The sequence below is a fragment of the Macadamia integrifolia genome, chromosome 12 (genome assembly GCF_013358625.1).
Source record: "Macadamia integrifolia cultivar HAES 741 chromosome 12, SCU_Mint_v3, whole genome shotgun sequence".
Classification (NCBI taxonomy): Eukaryota; Viridiplantae; Streptophyta; class Magnoliopsida; order Proteales; family Proteaceae; genus Macadamia; species Macadamia integrifolia.
In genome coordinates this window covers 7409986-7436452 of record NC_056568.1, presented here as the reverse complement: position 1 = coordinate 7436452, position 26467 = coordinate 7409986, and the positions used below count along the sequence as shown (strand labels likewise).

Here is a 26467-nt window from a genome sequence, read left to right as displayed (position 1 = left end):
TTTTCCTACTGAAAAAATATGACTTTATAATCAAGAGATAAAACTTAAAACAATTAGAGAATCAACACTATGCACATCACAGCCTTTAGATCCTAATCATGTGGTTGGCAAATGCACTTTTAATTGCCAAACAAGTTGGTTATGGTTGAGTATATATCTAAGGCCTACATTTCTTCTTCCTCTTTTAAGTCTGTTTTTTAGTAAGTCTCAAGGGGACTAATCTTGAAAGATGGCCTCCATTTCTTCCAAGCTCTTGCCTTTGGTCTCCGGCAAGAATACATAAAAGAAAATTACACCTATGCCCGTGATCCCAGCCAATACAAAGAACATCCCACCGAAAGATATTTTCTCAGAGATGGACAAAAAGGTCATTGCAACAATCCCACTCACCAACCGGTTCACTGAGACCGCCAAGCTCGACCCTTGTGCCCTAAGTCGGGTTGGGAATATCTCCGACGAGTACACCCATGTTATGGGCCCGAGTCCAATAGAGAAGAATGACACATCAGCACAGACTGCCACCACACATAATACTATCGCCCACACTGGCTTCCTCACTGAACCCTCTAGGAATCTCGAGCCCAGACCCAGTCCAACTAGTGACACTACCATCCCGGTCGAACCTAATAACAACATCGGACGTCTCCCAAACCGGTCCAAGAAAAGAGCCGATAATAAAACGAAAGAGGTTTTGGCGATGCCCATAATGATCGTCACTCCCACCAACTCTTTCTTCTTGTGAATTCCGGCAGCCTTGAACACCTCTGGACAGTAATAAACTACGGCATCGTTGCCTGAGGCTTGCATGAAGAAATTGATTCCAATCGCCGCGATAAGAATCCGACGAATAGGTTTGGATGGATTAACGAACATCTCTCTCCACGCACCTGGCAAATTCTCAGAAGCAGGAGCAGCATTTGTGATCTCTGAAAGTCTCATGAGGGCTTCTTCTTCGCTATTGGAGGTTCTAATCAAAACCCGCTTGGCTTCCTCAACTTGTCCTCGCATGATGAGCCAACGAGGCGATTCGGGCATCACCATGACGCCCAAAGCAATCCCAATTGCAGGGACGGATGCGATCCCAAGCATTAGCCTCCAGTTGATGTTATCTGGGAGGCCAGATAAAGCGTAATTGAAGACATAACCGAGTAAAATTCCGACGTTGATGAAAACCTCCGGGAGGGAAGTAAGGAATCCCCTGGTCGTAGCAGGGGAGAGCTCGGCAGTGTACACTGGCGCAATCATTAATGAGTAACCAACGCCAATTCCGGCGACGACTCTACCAGCCAACATGAAGAGGAAGGAAGGAGCGAGGCCCATGAGAAGGGCACCGACCAGGAATGTTGCAGCGGCGACGACAATGGTGTATCTCCGGCCAATTAAATCGGAGGTCTTCCCCGAGGCTAGAGATCCAATCAAGGAGCACACATTCAAGGAACCCACCAAGATTTCAACTTGTAATGATGTGATTTCGAGACTTTCTTTGATGAACAGTATCGCTCCACTCATCACCCCAATATCTGCACAATGATCTTATATTGGAAAAATGGAAATTTTTATTTTATTTTTTTTTTTTTTTTTTTTTTTTTTTGAATCTCAGAGTTGAAATAGAATAACTCACCATAACCCAAGAGAATTGAGTTAGTGGAAGCCAATATAGCACTTGCGAAGACGTACTTGTTGAAACCAACCGAAGGAGCTGCCTTTGTTTCTTCTTGCGCTTCAATTTCTATGGTCTCTCTGCAATTCTCCTCCGTATCCATTTCTTCAATCTCTTCTCTCTCCACGGTTACGCTTTCCAGACCCTCTTTAGAATTCTGAATTGATGTTTATCAGATTCCATGTACAGGCATTAATCACCCCTTGGAATTGGAGAAACCCTCGAGAGAAATTTGAAATTTGAGAAACCCTTGAGAGAGAAAGATGGGGAGAAACCACCCATAGAGACTCCGTGTGAGTGTGTAACTTGTGAAAGGAAGTGTGAACTGTGAAAACAGTTATTGCTACACTTGTTTCTGTTTTTGGGTAACGAGTGATTCAGTTGTGAAGGAAAGATTATTTGAAGATAAGGGAGAGAGGTGGACCGTTTATAACGTCTCTAGATCTGTAGCTACAGGCAAGTGGAGTGGGCGAGTCGTTAGGGTTTGGCAACACGCGGCTTCCTATGTCACGCACACCTCTGAGTCCTCTCATCCTTAAAACAACCACCCAGCTTTATCCCAATTTAATAGGATCGATCGATCGGTGTAAAAATAAAATAGAATAGAAAAGGAAAAATAGAGATTAAAAAGAGAAAAAACAAGAGAAACTAAAAAGGGTAAGGATGTTAAATCGGAATTGAAACCAAAAATCAAATTCAATTTTAGACCAAATATCTTGAATCGAACCAAATCAATTATAATATATGATCACATCCTGGATATGAAATGAGTGCTTACAATTTGGTTCCGCTCAAATTTGAATTTATGTTAAGAACCAATGGTTCTAATCAAAATTGAATCGAATGACTTGATGTAACTTTTTTCTCTACAGCTCACGGTTTACCAACTCCGTTAGGGAGAACCTATTACGTTAAGAAGTGGCTTAATAGACTTCTTTTAAAGACCATAATACCCTTACAAGGCTGTGAACTTTCTATTAAACATTCCTTCCCAAACCCAATCATCATACCCCTTCTTCCTCATCCACCTGAAAACCCTAACTTGCAATATTGTAATTACCTGATTTTAATCTATATCTATCCTCTCAAATCAAGCTTAATTTCCCATTCTTCCAAATCCAAACCATAGAAAATGTAAATGAAAACCGACCATTTCTCTCCATCTGTGAAGAAGATCAGCAGCCATAACCCAAACAAGGAACGTTTCTTTTTTTCTTGATGATGCAGCCATTAATGGACTTGCAGATTTCTCCAGGGAATTATGTGTTGAATCCAAGAAGCTTTTGTATTTGGGCGGACTAGCAATCTTCACATCCTTGTACTTAATTGATATCTATCCTATCAAATCAAGCTTAATTGCTCATTCTTTCAAATCCAAACCATGGAGAATGTAGATGAAAGCCAACCATTTCTCTCCATAACTTATGGACAGCCACATGAGGATATGGTTTTCAGAAAGTAAATGAAAACCAACCATTTCTCTCCATATTTCTCGGCAGAGAGATATGGACAACCACATGGATGAATCTTCCATGAAGAAGATCTCCATCCAAAAAAAAAAAGAAACCAGTTCCAGGAGAATCTGTCCGCAAGGTCTCCTGTAAAATCTTTGTTCCCAAATCCTGCTGCTGAGCAACAAAAACAAAGAAGTGTATGGAAATTCGCTCACTTGCTGGCCACTGATGAACTCGACCGTGAACGAAAACGGAGGCTCTGTTTGTTTTGACATGAAAAATTTTCCATGTAAGATTTTTCGCTGTTTGTTTCGCAACTTGAAATTTTTATTTTTATGAAAATTTTTACCAAGACCCCTGTATTTCCTGGAAAAGCCCATGACAAATTTTACTTCTAATTTGTTCGTAAAATAATCCTGATAAATCTATCGGGCTTTGCGATGCTCCTAACTTCACAATCGAGAAACTCCACACCTAGCTCTGCAACTGAGAACGAGAGCTCAACCGTTCCCACTAGTCGATCTCTCCCTCTTTGGAGGGATATTAGAAAGACTTTCCACAGGCCATTTCGGATCTGGTTGAGGAGATAGGAAGTGCATGTAAAGACTAGGGGTTCTTCCAGGTAATCAACCATGGTGTGCCCTCCAATGCTTGTAGGAGGGTTGAGACGGTGGCAATGGAGTTTTATGATTTGCCTCTGAAAGAGAAACGCAAGGTGAGGAGAGACGAGGTCAATCCATTGGGTTACTATTATACAAGCACACCAACAATGTGAGGGATTGGAAGGAGGTCCTCAACAGATTTGCTAAACTCATAGAAATGGTGTGACGGTGTCGATCACAATCTAATCTTGTCCAAAGATTCACAGGGGATCCTAAATCCAAACCCCCTAAAATACAGGGTAGATAAAAATAAAAAGTTTTATTTTTCTGAGTTGTGATTGATTTGTGTGATGTTAAAGCTTACAAATATATGATGTTTTAACATTTGTCCATTCAATTCAGATCAACTGTCAAGTTAACCGAAGCTGATCTTGGATCAAACATGTCAATACCTTGTCAGGTTAAATATTTAGACCAAGCATTTTTCTAATCCAACCTAGATAGAAAGGTTTTCCTAGACAACCCAAAATATCTGCAACAAGATCAAATTTTTATGGAACAAAATAAAGCATTGAAAATTTTTGGCTGAGATATTACTTTCCACGCCTTCATTGTAGGAAATACATACCATATTTACTGTTACAATTTATGAATTGATGACATTAATGGTAATCTTACTTGTTAGTTTAGGCTGGAAACCCTCTACAGAATTCTATCTCACAAAAACTTGCAGGACAAACTTCCATTGCTTGCCATACAAGAGGGGGAGGGGAGGGGAGAGGGCAGATTTTTTAAACATAAATGAAAATATAAAGCAAAAGCCAGTCAATCAAGCGGCCTGTCATATCTTTCAAAATGCATTCCTAAGCATACAAATAATCAAATATATATTTCTAATCATACAAGTAATCAAATATCAATTCCTTGTTAGGATTTTTATGTGGGCTTAACTAATACCGATTGATCCATTGGGCCCAAGCAATTATAGATCCACTCTGATTATGAAACTCCTAGCCCAATCCATTGTGGGAATAAATTAGGGTTTTAGGGATTCTATTATAAATAGAAACTAAAGGTCCCTACAATAGTCACTTTAACACCTTCATGATTTTGGAAGCACAGACTCCCCCACAGGAATAGTGCATGCGAGAGTATTCCAAGGGTGAAACCTCATTAACAATTCGGCCGAATAATGGATTCTATTATAAATAGAAGCTAAAGGTCCCTGCAACAGTCACTTTAACACCTTCATGATTTTGGAAGCACGGACTCCCCCACAGGAATAGTGCATGTGAGAGTATTCCAAGGGTGAAACATAGTTAACAATTTGGCCTAATAATTCGTGAATTATTCTGCTGAACAGAATTTTTACGAATTAAATCAAAAATTCTAACCGAATGCAAATTAAAAATAAAATTCGGTAAAAAACACGCTTTTTACTAATTTGATTTTAAGACGCGAATAATTCGGGTTGAATCGAATTAAACCGAATTATTCAGTCCACTTAAACAGTATCAAAAAAAAAAAAAACAAGCAAACAAACAAAACGTCATATATGAAACCCACGGTACCCACCACCGAAATAGTTTTTTTTTTTTTTCATCTTCTTCTCCCCCAAATTTCCGCCTCCTTCTTCCCATCTTTTTTCTCCATCTAATTCCTATAACAATCGTACGAATCTACTCTTTGTTTCATTTCTTTCTCATAACTTCATCAGTTCATCCTAAGATATGGGAGATATCAAGCCTTGATGGATAATTTGATGTTTCGAGGAACCAGGACAGATTCATATCGCCATATCGATCAATCTTCTTTTATATTGTTGCTTTAATTTTGAAAAATTAATGCGTCTTAGTGCAATATGGATCTTGTGAACCCAAGCAAAAGGATAGTGAAAATTTTTTGTGGTCAATTTATTTATTTATTTTATTATAGTTGTAATCTTGCTTTCACTGTTTTGGAGCCTAATCTATTTCATGAGTAGAAATTGGATTACAATAACCATTGCTTCCATCGCTCAATGACAATTTTTTCATAGTTTTTTACTTTATTGTATAAAGTAATTTTCTCTTTCTAAGTATACAAATCAAATTAATAACTTGATAAATAAAAAATATACAATAAACTATAAAAATAATATCTGAATTTTTTTCCCGATTTTTATTTTTTTAATCGAATAATTCTTGAAATCCGAATCCGACTCCGATTTTTATTTTGTCTGCTTTTTTGACCGAATCCTTAAATTAACCAATCGAATTATTTCAAAATTATTTCAAATAATTCTCTGCCCGAATCCGAATTTGCTAACTATGGGGTGAAAGGCTACAGAATATCTTAGCCGTTGAGACTCCATTGTGTAATTCTTTGTTACAATATTCATGGAACTAATCTTTAAGCACATGGGAGAGAATTATGTGATCAATACTTATGGGACTTCTAAACTTATACATAGGTATTCTTCTACTCCAATTGATTATCATGTATGGGGTAAATCTATATGTCTGTGTATTTTTGGTTTAGTGACTACACCCATGGTTAATCTTTTATGATTGGTTTATGATTCTTGTATTCTAACATCAATGAAGTTATTCATATGATTTTATGATAAAGAATCCTCAACAATTGGTATCAGAGGCAACCCTTATGGTGTTAGAATAAAAAAAAATTTTAATTATTTTGTATATGGTTTGGGTCCCAAATCATGAAAATCATAATTTTACCATCACTTATATATCTCGGATCGAAAAACTTTCTTCATAAAAGTTGTAGAGGACGAGAAGACCGTCGCGACGATATACTGCACGTTACCGAAAACCTCCGGATGTGTAGGCACGTGCTGCCAAAAATGGGTCGTCAGAGGAGAGAATTTTTTTCTTTTATTTAAAAAAAATGCGATGGCGAGTCATTGCCGAGTCAACTCATTAGGATTTCTGAGTTAACGCGGAGGTGCAATGGGTCAACCTGTGGCCAACCCTGTTTGACTCGGTCAAAGGTTGACCCGATCGTTGACCATTCGACCCCAAGACCCGAATTTTGACCCTGATTTTGACCCATAACTAAAATGTCCGAACCGGATTAGACCACTTGGCCGAACATGTTGGTTTGGGCAAACCATATTGATTTTGATCCATTTTTTTGTAACTTCAAATGGCTCGTATAGAAAAATGTTAAATAATTTTTCATCCTGATTTTTTACGTTGGGTCCAATTTTTCGTGCTCTTCGTTTTGATATGTTATAAGCCTAGTTTTGGTCAACTTTTGTAGTCTATTTTGTATAAGTTACAAGTATGGGTGTTTTATGATTCTTCATAATTTTTCTATTAATTAGAAGAAATAAAAAAAAATCAACTCATACATCACTTGCATATCAGAATATGAACTTGTTTATCATTGATAATGATAGTTCATTCTTTTGTTTATAAATATTTTTTTTATTCATGCTTAAACAATCTCACTTTTAGCTACCGAAATGAATTTTTAGACTATTGCAGTAATATTTGATGGAATCCACCAAAGTGGTAAAGTTCAACCTTGTTGTAACATAATACAAATCAAATGTCTTCTTTGTTTGAAAAGAGAAAGAATAATAGTTGGTAGCAAGATTGTTAATGTTCACCCAAATGTGACATTATCAAAGAGAAGTTAAAGTTAAAGCAAGTAAAAAACGGAATAGCGATTTCTCAACCTAGAAGATGTCCATCCAAAGATGACGGTAATTTTTTAAAAATTTGAAGAAATCTCACAATAATAGTGAAAACTTGAGTGGATCAGTATGTTTCAGACCCAAAAGTCAGAAATGTAGTTCCGATTAACACTCTTGAAGTAATTGATCATTATAATATTTATTTTGTTAATAGTTACATGCTTGTTCTTTTACATGTAAAATGATATTTAGTTCATGTTTAAATAACCCACAAATTTAAGATGTCAGGTGTAGTTGCAAGCTATTGCAGTGAAATTGATGGAACCCACCAAAGTGGCAAAATCTAAGATTACTGCAATAGGTTTGCAACTCGAAGGTTTTGTCTTATTTTCAAAGATAGAAAATTATTGGCAGGAATTAGGTAATGCTTGCCTAAAGGCGACATTATCAAAGATAAGCATAAATGTAAGTATAATATAGACAGATCTTAACCTAAAAGTTGCTATTCATCCAAAGGTGGTAATAATTTTTGAAGTTGAAAAGCTCCCACAGTCATTGTAGTTTTTGAGTGGGTCAGTGCAATCCAGACCCAAAGGTTGATAATGTAGTTAGGTTGACACTCTGATTACGTTTAATGGTTAATGATGTAATATTGGTTTTAATTTTATTGATGTTACATACATTAATTATATATTGAATGGATTATTCTTCCTTGAGTTGAACCATTAAACTAAATATCTTTAAAAGTGGTTTGAGAATATGGAGGTCTATTTATACCTCAAAGACCTAGTTTTCCATACTAGGAAAATCAAATCAATAGTTTGATATTATGCTTTTAAAGCAAAGATTTTTTTACCCTAAAAGGTATTGGACAATTGATTAATGACAATAGGGTGGATGAGTGTTTCATGACTATGATCATAGGTTATAAGTTTATTTAACGTGTTATTTTTGTATTCCGATTATATCGATTCGGATTGGTTGGGTTGGACTAGTATCGGTTTTGATCAATCCAATACTAAGTTCTCAAACACTACCATTGTCCTTTGAAAACCTATTTATGAACATTAATTGATAAAAATATTTGGTTTTCTTTTGTTTTTGGACTTGTGAACAAGTTTATATATATGTCACATTTAATGAATTATGTTCTCAAATAAATGGATTAATTTATAATTGATCAAACCAAGTGGGAGGATAGAATTATGGACCTTAAGTTGTTTTATGTGGCTCGACTAGTGAAAGGATAAATTCAGCATACTAGGTTTCTAGTGGGAGGATAAATTCAATATACTAAGTTGCTAGTGGGAGGATAAATTCAATGTACTATATTGTTTTTCATGCAAAAAAACTATTTTGAGTTTTGCATTGATTTATTATTATCATGATATTGAAAAATTATTTATGGCCGAAATATATAGTAAATTCATATTAATGTTATTTTGTACTTGTATGTTTTGTTTGAAATACCCTATGATGGATAAATATGTTAGAATTAAACTAGGTGTGAGCTTCCGCATATTTTATACTACACAGTATATTTCTAAGAAGCTATGAAAGGATTGAGTGGAATCCACTAAAGTAGTGCATTCTATTCTTTCATAGTTTTTTCAAGCACATCAAAGTTGCTGACATTTGCCCAAATATGATGTCACTCAAGTTAAAGAAAATGCATATATAGAAAGGACAGTAACTTAGAGGTTTCTAAGCCTATATGTGATAAAAGTAATTGTATTTTCACAGTAAATTTAAATTTACAAGAGAACTAGTGCATTTTTAGCCCAAAAGATAGGAATGTAGTTACGGTTGTGACTCTTGTATGTTTTATTTGCTAGATGTATATTTATTGTGTAGTTTATTTTCCAGATGTATATATTAAATTTTCTAGCCCGGTTATTTGGTGTGTATGTTTCATACCTGAGATTTTTTTTTGTTATTTAATCTGATTTTAGCTCTCAGGGAACCCAAATAGGTGTTGTTACTGATCAAAGCACAACCGAAGGGAAATAGGAACAATTTTGTTAACCTATTAAGTTTATAATGATTTCGGAGTAATTTTGGAATAATTTTATCTTAAATCCTATTCTCTAAATTATTTATGTACATTTATGATTCATTTGTTTGTGTTGTCCCTAATTGTGTAAGAAACGCATTAAAGTATTCATCTCCAATGTGAAAAACATTATAGGAATGAATAAAACCTACCAAAGTGGTACATTTAGTTCAATTGTGTTTCCCAAGGTAAATGTGACATTTGCCCAAAGGTGATGTCACCCAAGTTTATCGACCAAGTACTCAAGAATCATGTTTTCTGACATTGGTGTTATTGAGGTTTTTTATATGCTTGGTTAGTGGGAGTTTTATGATATCATTTAACCAAAGATATCATGGTGGCAAAAGCAAAGTTTAAATGTGGAGCCTACTAAGGTTTATTGGCAATGCTTAACCAAAGTAATTGACGATAAGTTAAGATAATTGACAGTATTTCGTTAGGATTTGTGATGGATGGCAGTATTTAGTCAAAGTTTATGATTTATGACGGTATTTAGCCTAAGTCCAAAGTTTATGATTTATGGTGGTATTTAACATAAATCCATGGTAGCGGTGATGAACCACAAGCAGTTTGTCAAAGTTTGTGATTTATGGTGGTGTTTAACCTAAATCCATGGAAATTGCAGTTAGCCATGGCAATATATCAAAGTAAAATATTAATTCAAGAAAATGACAATTGTCTAAGTATTGATTAATATCAAAGTTTACTACCTGTGAGGTTTTCAAGGTAGGCTAATATTTAGATCAAGAAAGAACCTATAAGAAAATGTATATTTCATGTGATTACAGGTATGATATCAATTCCTTATATATATATATATATATATATATATATGTTTCCAGACGATTTAGATTGATAATTTTCTATTGTTTGTAATATTAGATAGTTATATGTCGTATATTGAGATGTATTTTCCATTATTGTTCAATAATAGAGATTATTCATTAAATCAAAGTTTGTTTGAATGGTGTTCAGTCTTGGGATTATTTGGCCAGGTGTTAATGGAAAGACATTAGTATCAGTGTCGCCTAAGTGGGAGATTATTAGGATTTTTATGTGGGTTTAACTGATACCGATTGATCCATTGGGCCCAAACAATTATAGTCTCACTCTGATTAGGAAACTCCTAACCCAATCCATTGTGGGAATAAATTAGAGTTTTAGGTATTCTATTATAAGTAGAAACTAAAGTTCCCTGCAACCGTCACTTTAACACCTTCATGGTTTTGGAAGCACGGACTCCCCCATAGGAATAGTGCATGTGAGAGTATTCCAAGGGTGAATGGCTACATAAGATCTTAGGGTTGGGACTTCATTGTGTAGTTATTTGTTACAATCTTCATGGGACTAATCTTCAAGCACATGGGAGAGAGTTAAGTGATCAATACTTATGGGACTTCTAAACTTACACACAGGTATTCTTCTACTCCAATTGATTATCATATAGAGGGATCTATATGTTTGTGTGTTTTTGGTTTAGGGACTACACCTATGGTTAATCTTTTATGATTGGTTTATGATTCTTATATTGTAACATCAATGGGGTTATTCATATGATTCTATGGTAAAGAATCTCCAACATTCCTAAGCATACAAACACTGAAATATCTATTCATAGGCATAAAAACCAATTACTTAAAGAGGAAATCCCCATTCCCTAAGCGTATAAATAAATACAAAATTCCGCACTTCCAAATTACCAACACCAAATCAATATCCAAAATCATTCAAAACATCCCACATGACCAAAATCCTTATAATGTATCTTGTATATGCCTTTTAAACGGATGCTAGCAGTTCTAGTTCCAACTGGATACTAATCGGTCTTATAATGTATCTTATACACCTTTACTAGTATTCTTTTTTTTTTTTTTTTAAATCTTTCGGGTTATAATTTTGTGTGATTTTCCATCATATAATTATCTGGGACAGAAGGAGAAGGTGAGTCTCTCTTCCAGGTCTCGGTAACAAGTAACAAGCCATAGGTTGTACGTGTAATGTTACAGTACCATGTGAAGACCATTACACCAAATATTTTACCTCAAAGCAACCAAAACGTGCACCCTAACAAATAGGATATACATTAGAATCCTTAATAGTAAGAATTCATTGGGCAGCTACACTCATGTAGAACAGAACAACTTCATGCAATAAAGGAAAACGTTCATGAGCCCAAAAGGCCAGTATGTGGTGTCCAACATAGATTGAAACACATGCCGAGCTGATTGCAGCTGATGTTCTCTCCATTACCAAGTTAAAGAGAAAATTTGAGGACCCCAATCACTGTTGAAACACACTACTTCCCAATAGATGCACTATCCATTCAATAAGCAACCAAGAGTTTTTTGGGTGAATAACAAGCAACCAAGAGCCATCAAGGGAATTGCAAAATAACATGCATTCCCAGTAGGAGAGGACATGTTAATACATGTAAAAGGAAAATAAGGAAGAAATACAAATGTATAAAGATGCAAAACTTACAGAAATCATCAAATTGTCAGACAACATCCTCATTTCTTGGCACTTCTTGTAGTGAATGCATCATCAATTCTGCAGCTGCTTCCAGTGGTGCTTTCCTCAATATATGTAGCATGTACAATCTGACATAAGAGTCCCCCCATCCCAATTACAACCTCTGCATCCTTATGCAAATGAATACAAGCCAGAAAACACCACTTCACCTTACCTCACTTCACTTAGAAAGTAGTTTCACACCTCTATGAGTCTCTTTCCAGATCAATCACAGGCCCGCTAGTGACAGCCACAGGCGTTGAACCCTTTGTCCTTAACCACCAATTATAAGCCTCCCAACTTGCCCAAACAAAAGGGAGTAGTGCATCATGGTGCTCTGCAAGACTTTCCAAACACCTAGAAGATAAGCATATAATCTCATATATACACCACAGGAACTAGCTATTTCCAGTCAAATTTTCTGTTTTCTCTCCTTGTTGAATTTGAAGAACTGACGAAGCAGTCTTTGGACTTCTCCATAATTACTGGTGGTAGAAATTAGACGATCTTTTATCCATTGAGGAAGCTTGCTTGTTGGGTGAGAGAAGCATCTTTTTGAGGGATCAGATGCATACCGTGAGTCAACCAACAAGATTGCTGCATAGTCATTTATGTGCCGAATAGCTCTACCTGACACAATAACGGAAGTAAGTGAAATGGGTATCAAGTATTAACTAATAGTATACTACTCATCCATAGATAAAGCACAACTGAGGCAAATAAAACATTGCATCATTTCAAATTTGGTTCAATGCAGGGGGTGCAGACCCAAAACTCAGTCTGACCATAGAAATCACTGCACTGTCAATTTGTCATAATTTGTCGTCAAAAAGACAGATAGCTCTCAAGTGTTTAGGAATGGGTTGATAACTGTGGTACAGATAAGTACATACCAATTGATTGATTCACGGCCTTCATGCAAAGATTTTCATAGTACTCTCTCCCTTGTCGCTTGCAACTTCTTAAGATGCCAAACCCAGCTTGAACTGCTTCGCCGTTGCAGGATTCATTATTAGTGGAAATCACAGGGGTTCTGCTATTATTTGATTCTCCCAACCCTTCAATATGCTTTATTCTCTCCATCAACTCAACGTCAGATGGGTTGGCGTAGGGCAGTCCAACCATAACTACACATCGACCCATTCCATCACTGAAATTAATACCCTCTGATACCTTCCCGCCAACCACAGCTAGAAGCATAGCACCATTGTAAATAACTGGATTTTCTTTTGGACCTCCAGCAGACAATGCAAGAATAGTTTCCTTGTATTCCTTGAGAACTAGTTCCACATCAGCATTACTTCTAGGCTCTCTAAATATACGCTTTTTCTTCATAATCCTTGCAAGGATGCCTGAAGCTTTCCATGTATCATGGGCCAAACCTTCATACTCAAATGATGAGAAGAATACAACAATTCCTTCAGGTACCACTGTCACTAGATTGCAGAGTAAACGCCCTAGCTCCTCTATCTGCAATTCCAATGACATAACCACAGCTTATTCACCCATCACCCTGCCTTTCAACAATTACAACTGAAGGTTCATAGTTAAGACAATAAAACTATAAATATTTCTATAAAGGAACAAGAAGAAGATTGGTTTCAAACAGGTCCAAATATGAATTCCAAAAGAGATGACAAAGAATTGGACTCAAAAACAGAGGAAGCAAAAATATCACAGTACCAAGATAAACAATAGAACAGACCATTGAAGGAATATAAATGAACTCGGCTCCTGTAGCTTTTCCTTAGGATAGGTATGTCTATTAAAGCAATTAAATGCTTCCCAGTTATCTATATCACTATTACCTAGCAACATTCTCTTGTGCTTCTCAATTTTTAAATAAACAAAAAAAGGAAAGGAAAAAAGTTTGCTACATAGTACGGAATGGAAGAGGATGGTACAGGGGATGCACTTTATGGTCCTTTAGGTTTATATGGCAAACCACTAAAGCGTCCTTCAACACATTGTTAATACTTAATATTACCCTTTTCCTTTTTTTTTCTATAAGATATGTCAATATTATATCTCAAAATGTAAAGTGCTCTGTCTACCCAACAACAGTGTTCACAGTTGCTGTATGTTATCCTACAACCCAGAACAACACAAAATTACAGCATGTCAGCATTAAACAAGATAATTACAACTATAAAAACCCTTGAATTTCCCAGGAAAAAAAAATTCAAATACAAAAAAAATTTCCACAAAGGCACCTATGTGGACACGAGTGAAGTTAACCAAGATTCTATGGAAGAACTCACTCAAAGAGAAGCCTAAGACTTAGTAGATAGTGTTAGCATGGCAGTGAAAGCAGATGATGGTTTCTCTTCCTAAATTCCAATAACAAAGACAAGTAACAGTTACAACAACTGCCTAGTGCAATTGGTGAGGTTGTGGTGCGTTTAGCCCACACGCACCAAGATAGAGTTCGGGTCTCCTGGCTGTCACCTTCCCCTCCCCCCCTCCCTCCATGGTGTTCCCATCTAAAAAAAAAAAAAAAGACAAGTAACAGTGAGATGCATTCACCATGACTCGAGAGCTTCTGGAACTGTAGCTAAAATCATAAGAAAGACCAGAGGGCCCATGAGAAACAGCAATCGGCAAAATGCTCTCAGGAGGAACAATATGGCAACATGAGAAAAAATGTAATTGGTCTGGAGGTATCCATGGGAAGAGTCGTGCTCTTGTCTCCTCCATAGGCTGCAGAGTTCCTCCTGCCAGCACAACAGCATGTGCTTGGTTTGTTATCTGTGGAAAGTTCATATACTAGATTCAGCTTCCGAAGTCTGAAAACATAATTTATGCAGCACAAAACCAGTAAAATTCAGCATTACTACAATACCTCAGAAAAAATCTTTTCTCCAGCAAGCATGACATATTTAATATATCCTTCTTGCTTGCTAGAACAGATATCTCTTCTCCTTGAGATTATTATCCTCCCATCACCATCGTTATTAGTTAGTGAACTTAAGACATCAACTAACGCCTGAAAACCAGATAAAGCATTTTCCTTGCCACCACCATCATCAATCATAGAACCTCCTTGTATACTAGCTAGTTTCGCTCCGTAGCCATTGACCTGAGAGACCAGATAATTAATGACCTTCCTCGAAAAGACTAAGAATTGACAAATTTCATGGTACGTATAGGCATTTACCTTGTGAATGATTTTGCTTTCCTTTATATACAGCATTAATTTAACCAGGTTGATGTTGTCAACATTGAGAGAGAATAAGAATTCATTAATAGCCATTGAAGAATCGCAGACATTTTTTTCTCCAGGGTCATGTTCAATGCCCTGACAAGAACTCAGGATACTTGAATTTTTGTCATCAAGAAACACTCGGAGAAAAGCTCGAGTGATGACCATCAACGTTTGGATATATCTTCGGTTGCCAGCTCCTAAGAGTTTCCGAAATCTTTCAAAATACAGCTCCAGGTGGGAATGTACCTGCTCCAACTACAAATTGAAAAAGTTCAATACACTGACACATGGCAATATTATTTCATCTAAAAGATCTCCAATAATCAGAGGTCAAATGACTCATATCACTTGTGCACTTCTCCATATTCCGGTCAAATGACTCACCACTTGTGCACTGCTCCATATTCTGACTGAGTTAAACTCAATGTAGTGAACATTCAAAACGAACCTGAAGTGTAACTTTCAACTCAGCCACAGAAAGTGGAATATGGATTCAGTACTGGCCCATAGGAAACCAACTAGCATTAGCAAATTTCAAGCAGGTCAATCAGATTTAGGCAAGTAATGATGTCAACTAAGGATCAATGAAGATAATGAATTCTTCGGAGTATAGACTCAACACTGATCATAGGAAAACCAAGTGACAGTAATGATAATAAGTTAATAACATAAAGAATTGTTACCTGTGAAAGGGTAATTTTTGAATCAAACATACTGGTAAGGCAGTCTGCTAGATTGTGAGCCTCATCTATAATGACAATACTATTTTTCAAATTTAGGCCAAGTGATTCACGAGATGATTTGAAGAGAAGAGATTGATAGGGAAGGACCACAAGACTGACCACTGGGACCACACTTCGGGATCCATAGTATGGACAAGTCCCAATCCTCTTTCCAAGGTGGACAAGATCCTCAATGTCCAAGGCCTCCAGTTGAGTGACCTCATTCATAAACTGTCTTTGAAGCTTATGCTTTCTGAGCATTGGACATCCAGATGAACTCTTCTTCCGTTGTATTCTTCTTCCATTACCCTCAATCTGCATGTCAACATTGTCATATCAGTCAAGAAGTACATTCATTCCCCAGTGAAAAAAATTTCCTTACTAAATAAGATGTGTCCTGTGATCTCTGGACCTTCATTTTACCCAAAGCAACTGATGTCAGTCACAACGTGTTATGGGTATCAGTATGGGGTACAAGTCAAACCCCCAACTTCCATAATCTGTGCTGTCTATATCCAACATAAACTAACAACCAAAATACCACATGCACAGATGAGGTGGCTCATGGGATAAAGAAGTAAGGACACACCACCCTGGACAAGTAGAGAAACTGCCTAAAAGTGAATGCAATATGAATAAAATTACAAAAATGCCACTAGATTCCTAACATTATGGCATTGATTTTATGAAGCTATACTAACTATTATTCCACTTCCTTCATCGGATGACAGGGAGATGGGTGCAGCAGCCCCAATCACATGGACTAGCCCATATCCATCCAGGTCTACCACATGGCAAGTTTTAACACTAAGGTATAACTCTTTAGAACACTTGCCTGGGAGAATGTCAAGACTTCCCAATACAAATATAGACATGGGAAATAAACTTAAAAGATTCCTAAGAACAACAATTGTTTACAGCACTCTTGTTTCCTATTCCAAATAAAGAGCAAAATTAATTTATTTTACCACACTTCAGGAACAGCATTCTCATAATCAAAAAGAAATTCAATCCTCAAACCAAGTCCGAGAAAAAATGGAACATTGAACCCAACCACTGATGGATGTAAACCGGCAATTCATAGTAGGAATTATAAGGTTATGGTACAATTTCCCCATGGAATGTAGAAAAGACTTGTTGTACAATGACTTTAGATAACAGAAAATGGGTGATAAGCTGCACACATGCAGGTCATTGAAGGCACTTCTAAGGCCCATCTTAGGCCAAGCTATTCCTCAAACCAGGCCACAAGGGATCAATTTTCACTGCATTTTTGTAGGTTCCTTCTCATGCTTTACTCTACTGTATCAAACGCTTCTGTTCATTATTTTTTTTTTAAGAAGAAACAAAGTATAGACTCCGTTTGACTCGATTTTTCTTTAGTTTTTTTGAGAGAATAGTTCTAGGATGATAACTATAAGCCCATATTTCCTCTTGCAGCCTTCATGATTTATTAAATATAACAAGGAGGTAAGATGACCCAAGGTCCCAATTCACATGCAAAGAAACTAGACAATATATACAGTCCTACCGTATGGACTCAAGGATAATAATTTGTACAGGAGCCCCAAAAATGAATTCTTTTGAATTCTACTATGCACCAAAGAACCTACTTTTCACCGCTAAAGAAAAACATAAAAAAGGCACATTCCCAGCTTGAGCTCAGACTACCAATCTTTATGCTGATATGAATTCATCTTAAGATCCTCGGCTGCTTCTGTCGTCCCAAAAGGCTCCCATTCATTCTTAGTCAATAATTTCGGGGTATGGTAGACAACGAATGATGGTACTGTTTATTGTGGATTCCATCACCATAAATAGAAAAATTGATATGCCTTGCTTCCCCACCCTGCCTCTTGTGCTTTGCAGTATACTTTCCTGTTTTCTCTACGTTCTGTGTTTACCTTGTTTCCTAGTTAACGATTTGGTGAATTTTTCTCTCAAGGAGCTACTTTTAATTGATCCGTATTTCATTCCATCCATATATTTCAGTTGATCACCCTGATTTTCCATCCTATTAACCTATCTTGTTTTGAAACTTTGAACCTCAACTCAACCCAACTCAACAACCAATCCCAAAATTCCCCACCAATTATGAGAAAAGGCTGGGCATGCTACCGGCATGCCCAACCCTCTCCCACCACTTATACAGAATGATCTTCTATACCCATTAGTGGTCTTTCCTTTGTTAGGAAACTTAAGGCATAATCTTTGAGCTGTAACCCTAAATCTGGATATCTTGATTTAAAGATTAAAGAATCCTAACATATATTCTTTATATCCTAATTCCTTTCAAATTTTACCCTAAATTTGAATTTTTTTTTAAAAAAAAATAATAAAATAAATAGAGCCTCCAAAAACTGATTAGCAGATCCCTTAGCAAGTCTAAGGGTACCCCATCATTGGTCTAAAAGGATTTCAGGCATCTTAAGAGGGGGGGAACTGAATTCCTTGGCCCATTCAAATGGATAATTTAGGTTATTATGAAGGTCAAGAGGTTCTTTGCTAAGCATATTTGAGCTTTCAACTTACTGGTCTGTCTCATAAAGCATGTTAATTTTAGGGGAAAAAAATTGTACACCCTACATTTCTTTTGCAATCATCAATTAATCAATACCATTGAGTTATTTGAAAGTGATTGAATTGGTACAACATAAAAGAACCTTAATTCTGCAGGGTTCTTGGTGAGGTGGATCATGGTCAGTACGAGTTCTATGAAGTGCCTCCATGCTGGCAGCCCAAGATTTTACCATCACACCAAGCAGCGCCCCTTGAATTTGTACCACATGCATTTTTTTATACCATAATGGAAAATTCTTCAAATAGGTTGGAACAAGCTACAGTTCCTTTGGATTCAGTTCAATACTTACAGAAACTAGTTCTTGATGGTTAAAGCTGAACTTGAACGTGTGCATCATGATTGAGGCTCATTGCATCAACAAACTGTGTTATGTTCAAATCAAGGCAACAAACTTTCTCACACCACTGCTGCCAGCTGGGGCTTAATACAGGTCTACAATCACTTCATAGAATTAGAACTAGTTACTGATTTCTTATTCTTCGTCTTCTTCTTTTTTTGAGGGTGGCGGAATTCAGGATAATTTCTCTTGCTTTTAAAATAAAAAGTGGGGATAAGGAAAAGTAAGAAGTTTTTCTAAATATCTTCAACTGAGGTGAAATTTAACTACAATCAATTGATCCATTTCTCTGTTCGATAGACCAGTTTTGCTAGACATTACGGAAATAGGAAGCCAGGGAGTTCCTGCATAAGACAACCTTGCAAAAGTACTTGTCTGGATTTTTACTAGCATGTATTTTTTCATGTGGACATTGATGACATACTTGAGAAGCTACTATCAGGCTTGAAACAGAGAATGAAGAAAAAATGATGACAAACAATGACAATATAATGAACAGTTATTTTAAGCTATCCATGTAAATAATACAGCAGATACAGGCCCACCACTATTAATGGGGGTCCCACCCTCATCATACAGAGCATGATATAGAGATGTTGGACCATCTAGCTCACTTGGAGAGAAAAGATAATGGTAGACTTAAGTAGCATATATGCCAATTACCTGATGATCATGAGGGACAAGCTTCTGCACTATAAAACAAGGAATCAGGTTTCAAAAAGAAATCCAGACTGGAAATCATTGGAGGTTGATTGGTGAAAAAGGGGGAGAGGGGCAGGGACCTTTCGCTTACTAGAGCTAAATAGAAAAGCAGTTTGACAATAACAACTCTGATTCTGGGTTCTCAAATTTAATATCATGAATGTAGAAATAACAATATTTATCATGGAATTAAATGTATAAAAAATTTGATTTTAAGAGATAAGTATATCAAATAAAATGCATTAAAATGAGACCACGAAGGCAGCTAAAGTAAGTTGGATCTTGTACAAACCTTGGTTTTGGAAAATTCTTCTTTCCTATGCTTCTGAAGGTCCAAACAGCGCTCACTGATCCTAGTGGAATTCCCAAGTTTGTGAACCTCTAGTAGGAATCCGGGAATACAGGACTGTAAGGCATACTTAAATTCACATTTTAATAAGCAATTTTTTTATGAAATTAAAATTATTACAAGCAAAATAAATTTGTATACCTTCATTAATGCATAAATTCTTCCTGGAGCCCAGAGAGATGACCTTCAACTCAGAAGCAAAAGTTGTTCTTCTTAACTCCTTTATAAACTGCGAGAGTTGGGAATGTGTCCGACTACAGAAATAGACCTTCAAATCCTCCTCTTCCTCCTCATCTCTCAAACCATCCTCGTCTTCCCCATCACTTGACGAGCTGAAACTAACACTATTTGCTTTCCTTTTTGGATTCCCATCATCTTTGCCTTCATCTTCGCTCTCATATTCTTCCAGCAGGAACTCATCCTCATTCAACTCAACCGTATCTCTAGTCTTCTGCGGCATCACAGGCCCTTTCTGATTACCGACATCCTCCTCTTCCTTCCCGCTCCCGGAGAACAAATCTCTGCAATCCTTCTTGGGCCTCCTCTTGTCAAAACCCCAGGATCTATGACCTAGTTTCTTAGCCTTCTCTCGTTTTTGGTCTTTCCTTTCTGAAACCGGAACAAAGCTCCTCATCCAATCAGGTTCATCGTCAGATAGAGGTTGATCTCCAGTGGTACCATTGCGACCAGAAACTCCTCCAGCTTCAGACTTCAACAGTTGCTTCCGGTCCACAATCCACTGCAGCGCACTACAAATGATGCTTAGGGTTTTACCAGTCCCTGTATTCGCAAAATGGATTTCGAAGTGAAGAAGAAATCAGATCAGAATCTCAGAATTAATTAGAGATCCCAACCAATCCCGTGAGGGAAAAAGTTTGGGGGAGGGAAGTGAGTTACCAGTGGGGCTTTCGAGCATGGCAACCCCTCCTTTGTCGAGTGAGCTGTATAGAGCTTTCATGAAATCGAGTTGTATACCATAAGGTTTGAACGGAAATGCAGAGAACTTCGCCTCCATTCCACTGGTCGTTTTCTCTTCCATCTTCGTTGTCACTGCGTCGGTTGCCGCTGCCATTGCCGCTTGTTCTTCTCCGCAAAACCACTTCCCGCGCCTTTTTGAAGCCGTAAACCGAATCTTTTTATGGGAACAATTACCTGATTAATCCGTAAATCCAACTTACGGATTTGCACATTTTGAAGTTACCAATTACCAAATTATACAATTCGGACCCATGCGTAATAAGCGCGTATGATCATCATTTGTCTAAGTGTGATTTTATTTTCTTTTTTTTTTTTAGTTTTTGGGTTGATTACTCGGACACCACCAGTCGCTTGACACCTTTATGTTTTGAAAAGTTTACTTGGACACCTCTTGGGTTTATATTATTAACTAGCCTCTTTCTGTTTAGTGATGACATCATGGTTGGGAAAAATCTCAAATACCCAAATTATCCTCTTCTTCTCCTTCTACTCCTTTCTCTTCTAATGAAGGAACACATCATTTCTCTTCTAATGAAGGAACACCACTCCCTCCTCCCCTAGAACCCACCTCATCACCCAAATTACAGAATAAGAGAGTGTGTCGCGGGAAGAGGGAGAGAGAAAGTGAAAAGGGGAAACATTAAGAATAATTGTAAAACAACTACTATTGTGTGTTTCTGGCATCTGAGGCTAGGGTCTTGGTCATTGAAGCCTTGAAGTGTTCGCCAGAGTGAGCTCTCCCTTTGCCAAGATCTTAGGAGTCAGATGTAATAACCTAATCTGATTTTGCACCCCTACTCATGTACAGGCTAAGGGTGTCAATTGGTTCAGTTTTGGTTATTTGGTTCGGTTTCGGTTCGATTCCAAATGATGATAAGGTGGACCATAATCGAACCGAGAACCTACTCGATTCCGTATTTAGATACTCAAACCAATTCAATTCGGCTCGGTTCGATTTTGGTTCCGATATGCAGTTTTAATTCGGTTTTATACCTCGGTTTTAATTTGGTTATGAAAATTGTTCCACTTTTGAACCATGAGTGTGATGGACTGAAGGCCATAATGGGCTCAAGTTATGGGTCTTATGGCCATTGCTAACTTCAAAATTATCTTGGCTTGTAAATATATGATAATAAATTACAAAAAACACTTACCACATAAAAAAAATAAAAAAATAAAAAAAAGAGCGCTTGCAAAAAACACTCTTGAATGATAAGAGCAATTCGGTTCGATTTTGGTTCGAACCATCAATTTTGACACCCTAAACCGAAACCAAGCTGAACCGAATAGCATACTAACATATTCAAACCGAATTTGAACTGAATAAATTCGGTTTGGTTTTGGTCCGATTAATTTGGCTCGATTTCGATTTCGATTTCAATATTCGGTTTCGGTTTGAAATTGACATCCTTAGTACAAGCAAAAAGCCATAGCAGAGGAAACCAATGCTACTTGGTTGGCAGTTGTAGAGGGCAAGAGTGACCCCACTTGTTCCTGACTAGCCTATCAACATCACTGGAGAACTCACTAGGAAGTATGGGCAAACAGGTAATTTCTAAATTTATAAGGGGCTAGGCATAGAAGGGAGTGATGACAAACCAAAGGGGGCTGAAAATGCTGCCAACTGGCAGGTACAAATTGGCCAGCCGGTTGGACTGGCAAAATGTAGTTTTCGGGATTCTAGCATAGTGGGGCCCACACCTCTGTCGTGCAATTCTCCATTATACCCTTATGGAAAGAGACCTAATTGAGGTATAAAATACATATTTTATGCCAATAAATAAAAAGGGAAATTTAATTACATATTAGTTTAATTAGGTATTATATATAGATTTTTGGGTTTTTGCTTTGTGGGCCCCACTTCCTTGCAATGAAAACTTCTTCCCTTTTTCCCATAAGTAGAAGCATGTTTGGGGGTTTCAAATCTAGTTATACCTCTAAGAACATAGATGCCTAGCTTAAGTAATAAAATAAAAACATAAATTAAATTTATTAGGCTATTAAAGGGCTCCAACCAAACAGGCCCTTAGGACTGTTTGGGCTGGGCTATAAATAGCCTAATAAGGCTTTAGGGTGAGGTTTTCCTCACTCAATTCGGTTCCTACTATTAAGTATAGCAAGAAGGAAAAAAAAGAAAAGAGAAGGAGGAGAAGGAAGAAGAACAAGTAAGAAGAGAATTACTGCACCTTAGAATTCTGTTGGATCAACTCCAATCTCATGTGAATAATACAGACCAATACAGTAGAGTTAATTGGGTAATTGCACATGAAATTGGTAGCTAGGGTTAAGGTTTATGCCAATTGAATGTAGCCAGGGTATTCTTGTGTATTGTATGGTTGTCCAGTAGGGAAAACCTCAACCCATGAGAGGTTTCAAGGATCTAATTTGTTGAAAATTTGTCCCTATGAACCCTGGAACCTAGGGTTTCATTAGTTCATGGAAAAGTTAAGGAATCATAGATGAATTGAGGTTGGTATGTGAAGTTCTATTAAAATTCTAAATGTAAGAATGCATTTTAGAGTTTAATTCTTATGATTCTTCCCCATATTTTCTATTGTGAACCCTTATATAGTTGGGATATCTTTTCTATAGTCATAGGTAGCTAAAGTCTGGGAAATATTAGGGATAAGGGTAATCAATTATGAAGGATTACCTTAATTTCTATTAAAAACATTGAAATTCTGCATAATTGGAGTTAGCCACCCCAAATCTCAGCAATTGAACCTAGAAAATGGGTCAGTAGAAGACCCAAACTATGGAATCAGAACCTGTATACTCAATTGGACTGAAGAAAAGGGTTAAAACTCAATTCAAACATAGCAATAACTAGTACGGTTAATGGCATAATCAAATTCTACAGAATAAAGGGGAATCGACAGGTCCTGACTAGCGAGCCGGTTGATGTCCAGCAAACCTACTGGTTTAGGGTTCTAAAGGACAAAATTATTGTGTAAAAAGTCAGCAGACCTTAAACCATGTTTTGGGAATTGTATGCATAAGATTTTAATAGCAATAAAGCCCTTGGAGGTAGAATACTGTGTTCGGATTCTATCATGCTGTGAGAACAGCAGGTATGGTTAGGATACCCTTACCTAAGTGTGGGACCCACTAGTGGTTTTCCTACATATGACCCCAATAGCGAAGGAAGTTGAAACCCTAGATTGTGGACTAAAGAACAGTCATATACCCAAGTAAATTTAGGAATTAGGATAATGTACTTGAACAAGCTGGGGGTAGAATGGTAGAATTTTATTTTGAAAATAATGATTTAAATATCTTGTGAAATAGGAAATATAAGTTACAGTGAGGGAATCTATTTGAATCGAGAAACTGAAATTCAGAAACTTGGACACCAAGGTGAGTGGGTGCCTTGACTTGTTTTATAGAGTGTTTATTAAATTATAATCATGTATGTGATTCATGCATTATGGTTGTGTGCATAAAATTATTATATTTATTCTGGTATTAACTTGTGGAACGGGAAGCCAAAACAGGTAAAATAGGTAAGATGGGACACTAAAATGTGCCTGATGATTATAAAATGCATATTGTGAATGGTTGATGTTTGGTTGTGCATCATGTAGAAATTGTTAGGTTACGTTATCACCACCCGAGTGCTACAACCCATTGTCAATAGCTGGATAGGTACTGACTAATCCCAACCCGTGGTTACCTGATCAATAGTACACTTCCATGGTACGACGTACTGTAATTAGAGGCGGATAGCAACAGGGTGCGATGTACTGTACACTTGCATGCCCGGGGTTACTAACCTAGGGGTTAGTTGGGGGACCGAGGTTCTTTCTAGGACTGGTTGACGCCTGCCTACAACGAGTTTGTATTCTTGAGGCCCAACGTATATGGTAAAGAATACCACCTATATTGCGTAGCACTATACCACTGATTTCAGACTTAGTAATGGAATAGGAAGTAGTGTAATGTTGAATGAACTCATGTGCATCATACAAGGTGTGGAGCATGTGTTGCATCATTTATATTTTGATTGCTTGCTTGCCCCCACCCCCTCACTCAGCATGACATGCTCACTCCTCTTATTTACTTTTCTAGATGACAAGACCGGTATTTTGCTGACTATCAGCTTTGATCATGAGAAAGTGGCATTAGATCACTTGACCCATCTTTCAGTGGATGAAACCGACGATGAAACCTGATTGTGAATGTGATGACTGTGCCTATGGAGGCCAATTCTTATGGGGAATAGGATAGTCTATTCCAATGTCTTTTTGTGTAGATACTTCCACTGATACGAACTTTGGTGTATATAACTCTGATGTATATAGTTTACTTTTGAGATCCTGTAAATTGTGTAAATATTCATTTTGCAATTTATATGACTTTTATCTGGATAACTGTAAATATAAATAACACTTAGTGACACTGGAAATGATGTAATATATCTCTTAGATGGACTGTTTATATTATTTTTATCTATGAACTTTAGTTGAGTTGTTGTGGTGTCATAATCTGCCCTAGTCTAGATCCTGTGGAAACAGGCTGACTGGATACGGTGAGGTGTCCAATACCACATACCTTGGCCTATTGAAGGCAGGGTGTGACATCAGAGGCTGCTGGCAAGGGCCTAAATCCTATCTTCTTCAAGCATCTCTCACACACTAGAGCTTCTAACCCTTCATCTCTAAAACATATTATTCCGAAATTACATGTTTTTATATTAACCAAGATCTTATAAACATATATACCCATATGTCACACGAGGTAATAGTGTAGAGTCACCCCATGAAATTAATCGCACATTTTGGCCCTTAGTAGTTTCATTAGAGGAGTGACCCCCTCAAGCTAAATGATTGCCTTTGTATGTTCCATGTAGGGGAAATTTTCATGACATATGAACTTCCCCAATGCAATGGTGGCTTCTCTGGTGACCTCTATACTCATGTGGCCGAGCTAAAACAACAACAAATCAAGAACTCGGATTTCTTAGGCTAGGAAGGTGTGAACCAATAACCCAATCAATTTTATGGCAGTGATGGACTATTTACCTTTCAAATCACCCTCATAGGCTAATCCACATCACCTTTTCCGAAGGAGAATTGGTCTTAAAAGCTACATGCCTAAGGTCAACATTAGATTTGGCCGCATAGAGAAAGAGAGAGACCATGTGGACACAAAGTACTGCTTTGTTTCGTTTTGGGGAAGAACAAGAGGGATTTTGATTCCTTTTCTATCTTTAACTTAAAAAAAAAAAAAAAAAAAGGACCACTAACAGTAGAATAACACCATCAGGTTTCATGGAGCATCAAGTCAACTTTTCAAACCTTTAGGGTGTCAAACAATCTGACCATAGTACAGGGGGTGACCAAGTAATTAATTTTTTTTTTTTAATTCAAGTCTAGCTAGAATTGGGAAGGTTCAAGTTCTATGAGCAAGTGGCACAGAGGAATTCACCTAACTTAGGGAAATGCATCAAGGAGGTACGGCAAAATGATTCCGTACGTAGGAGGGCAAGCAAGGTCATTTTGAAGTGTGTGTGTGTGTGTGTGAGAGAGAGAGAACATGTGTCCTTTGGCTCAAAACTTTTTCCCCATTATTATGAGAGGATGCAAGTGCACCGATTTGGGATGATAGAATAGTTTCGTAAATAATTGGTAGAGAGGTCATTCATACCAAGAGGTGAGTGATACATAGAGG

The 26467-nt window shown here is 37.2% G+C and overlaps 2 protein-coding genes across 7 annotated transcripts; both read right to left on the bottom strand.

Moving 5' to 3' along the window:
• Positions 1-2190, bottom strand: LOC122057608 (polyol transporter 5-like). The gene is made up of 2 exons (XM_042619768.1): positions 1622-2190; positions 1-1520 (listed from the first exon to the last, which is right to left on the bottom strand). Exons 1-2 carry the CDS (start codon positions 1761-1763, stop codon positions 217-219), a joined length of 1446 nt encoding a protein of 481 aa, XP_042475702.1. The 5' UTR covers positions 1764-2190; the 3' UTR covers positions 1-216.
• Positions 2191-11712: 9522 nt separating this feature from the next.
• On the bottom strand, positions 11713-20954 carry LOC122057607 (ATP-dependent DNA helicase DDX11). Of its 6 annotated transcripts, XR_006133577.1 has the most exons (10): positions 20717-20952; positions 19961-20599; positions 19763-19851; positions 15812-16165; positions 15081-15383; positions 14766-15002; positions 14450-14671; positions 12817-13393; positions 12099-12553; positions 11713-12012 (listed from the first exon to the last, which is right to left on the bottom strand). XR_006133577.1 is itself a non-coding variant. In XM_042619763.1 (9 exons), exons 1-9 carry the CDS (start codon positions 20889-20891, stop codon positions 12336-12338), a joined length of 2814 nt encoding a protein of 937 aa, XP_042475697.1. In that variant the 5' UTR covers positions 20892-20952; the 3' UTR covers positions 11713-12335. The 6 variants fall into 6 exon arrangements, 5 of the variants coding, with proteins under 5 accessions (XP_042475697.1, XP_042475700.1, XP_042475699.1 ...); XM_042619763.1 differs by having other exon boundaries at positions 11713-12553; XM_042619766.1 differs by having other exon boundaries at positions 11713-12553; positions 19961-20558; positions 20717-20768.
• Between the last annotated feature and the right edge of the window lie 5513 nt (positions 20955-26467).

Excerpts from the sequence above, each read along its gene's own strand:
- LOC122057607 (XM_042619763.1), bottom strand. The coding sequence starts at position 20,891 with ATGGCAGCGGCAACCGACGCAGTGACAACGAAGATGGAAGAGAAAACG. Across the intron at positions 20,600-20,716 it reads CATGCTCGAAAGCCCCACTG|GGACTGGTAAAACCCTAAGC; the intron begins GTAACTCACTTC and ends TTGCGAATACAG. Across the intron at positions 19,852-19,960 it reads GAATTTATGCATTAATGAAG|AGGTTCACAAACTTGGGAAT; the intron begins GTATACAAATTT and ends GATTCCTACTAG.
- LOC122057608 (XM_042619768.1), bottom strand. The coding sequence starts at position 1,763 with ATGGATACGGAGGAGAATTGCAGAGAGACCATAGAAATTGAAGCGCAA. Across the intron at positions 1,521-1,621 it reads CTCAATTCTCTTGGGTTATG|ATATTGGGGTGATGAGTGGA; the intron begins GTGAGTTATTCT and ends ATCATTGTGCAG.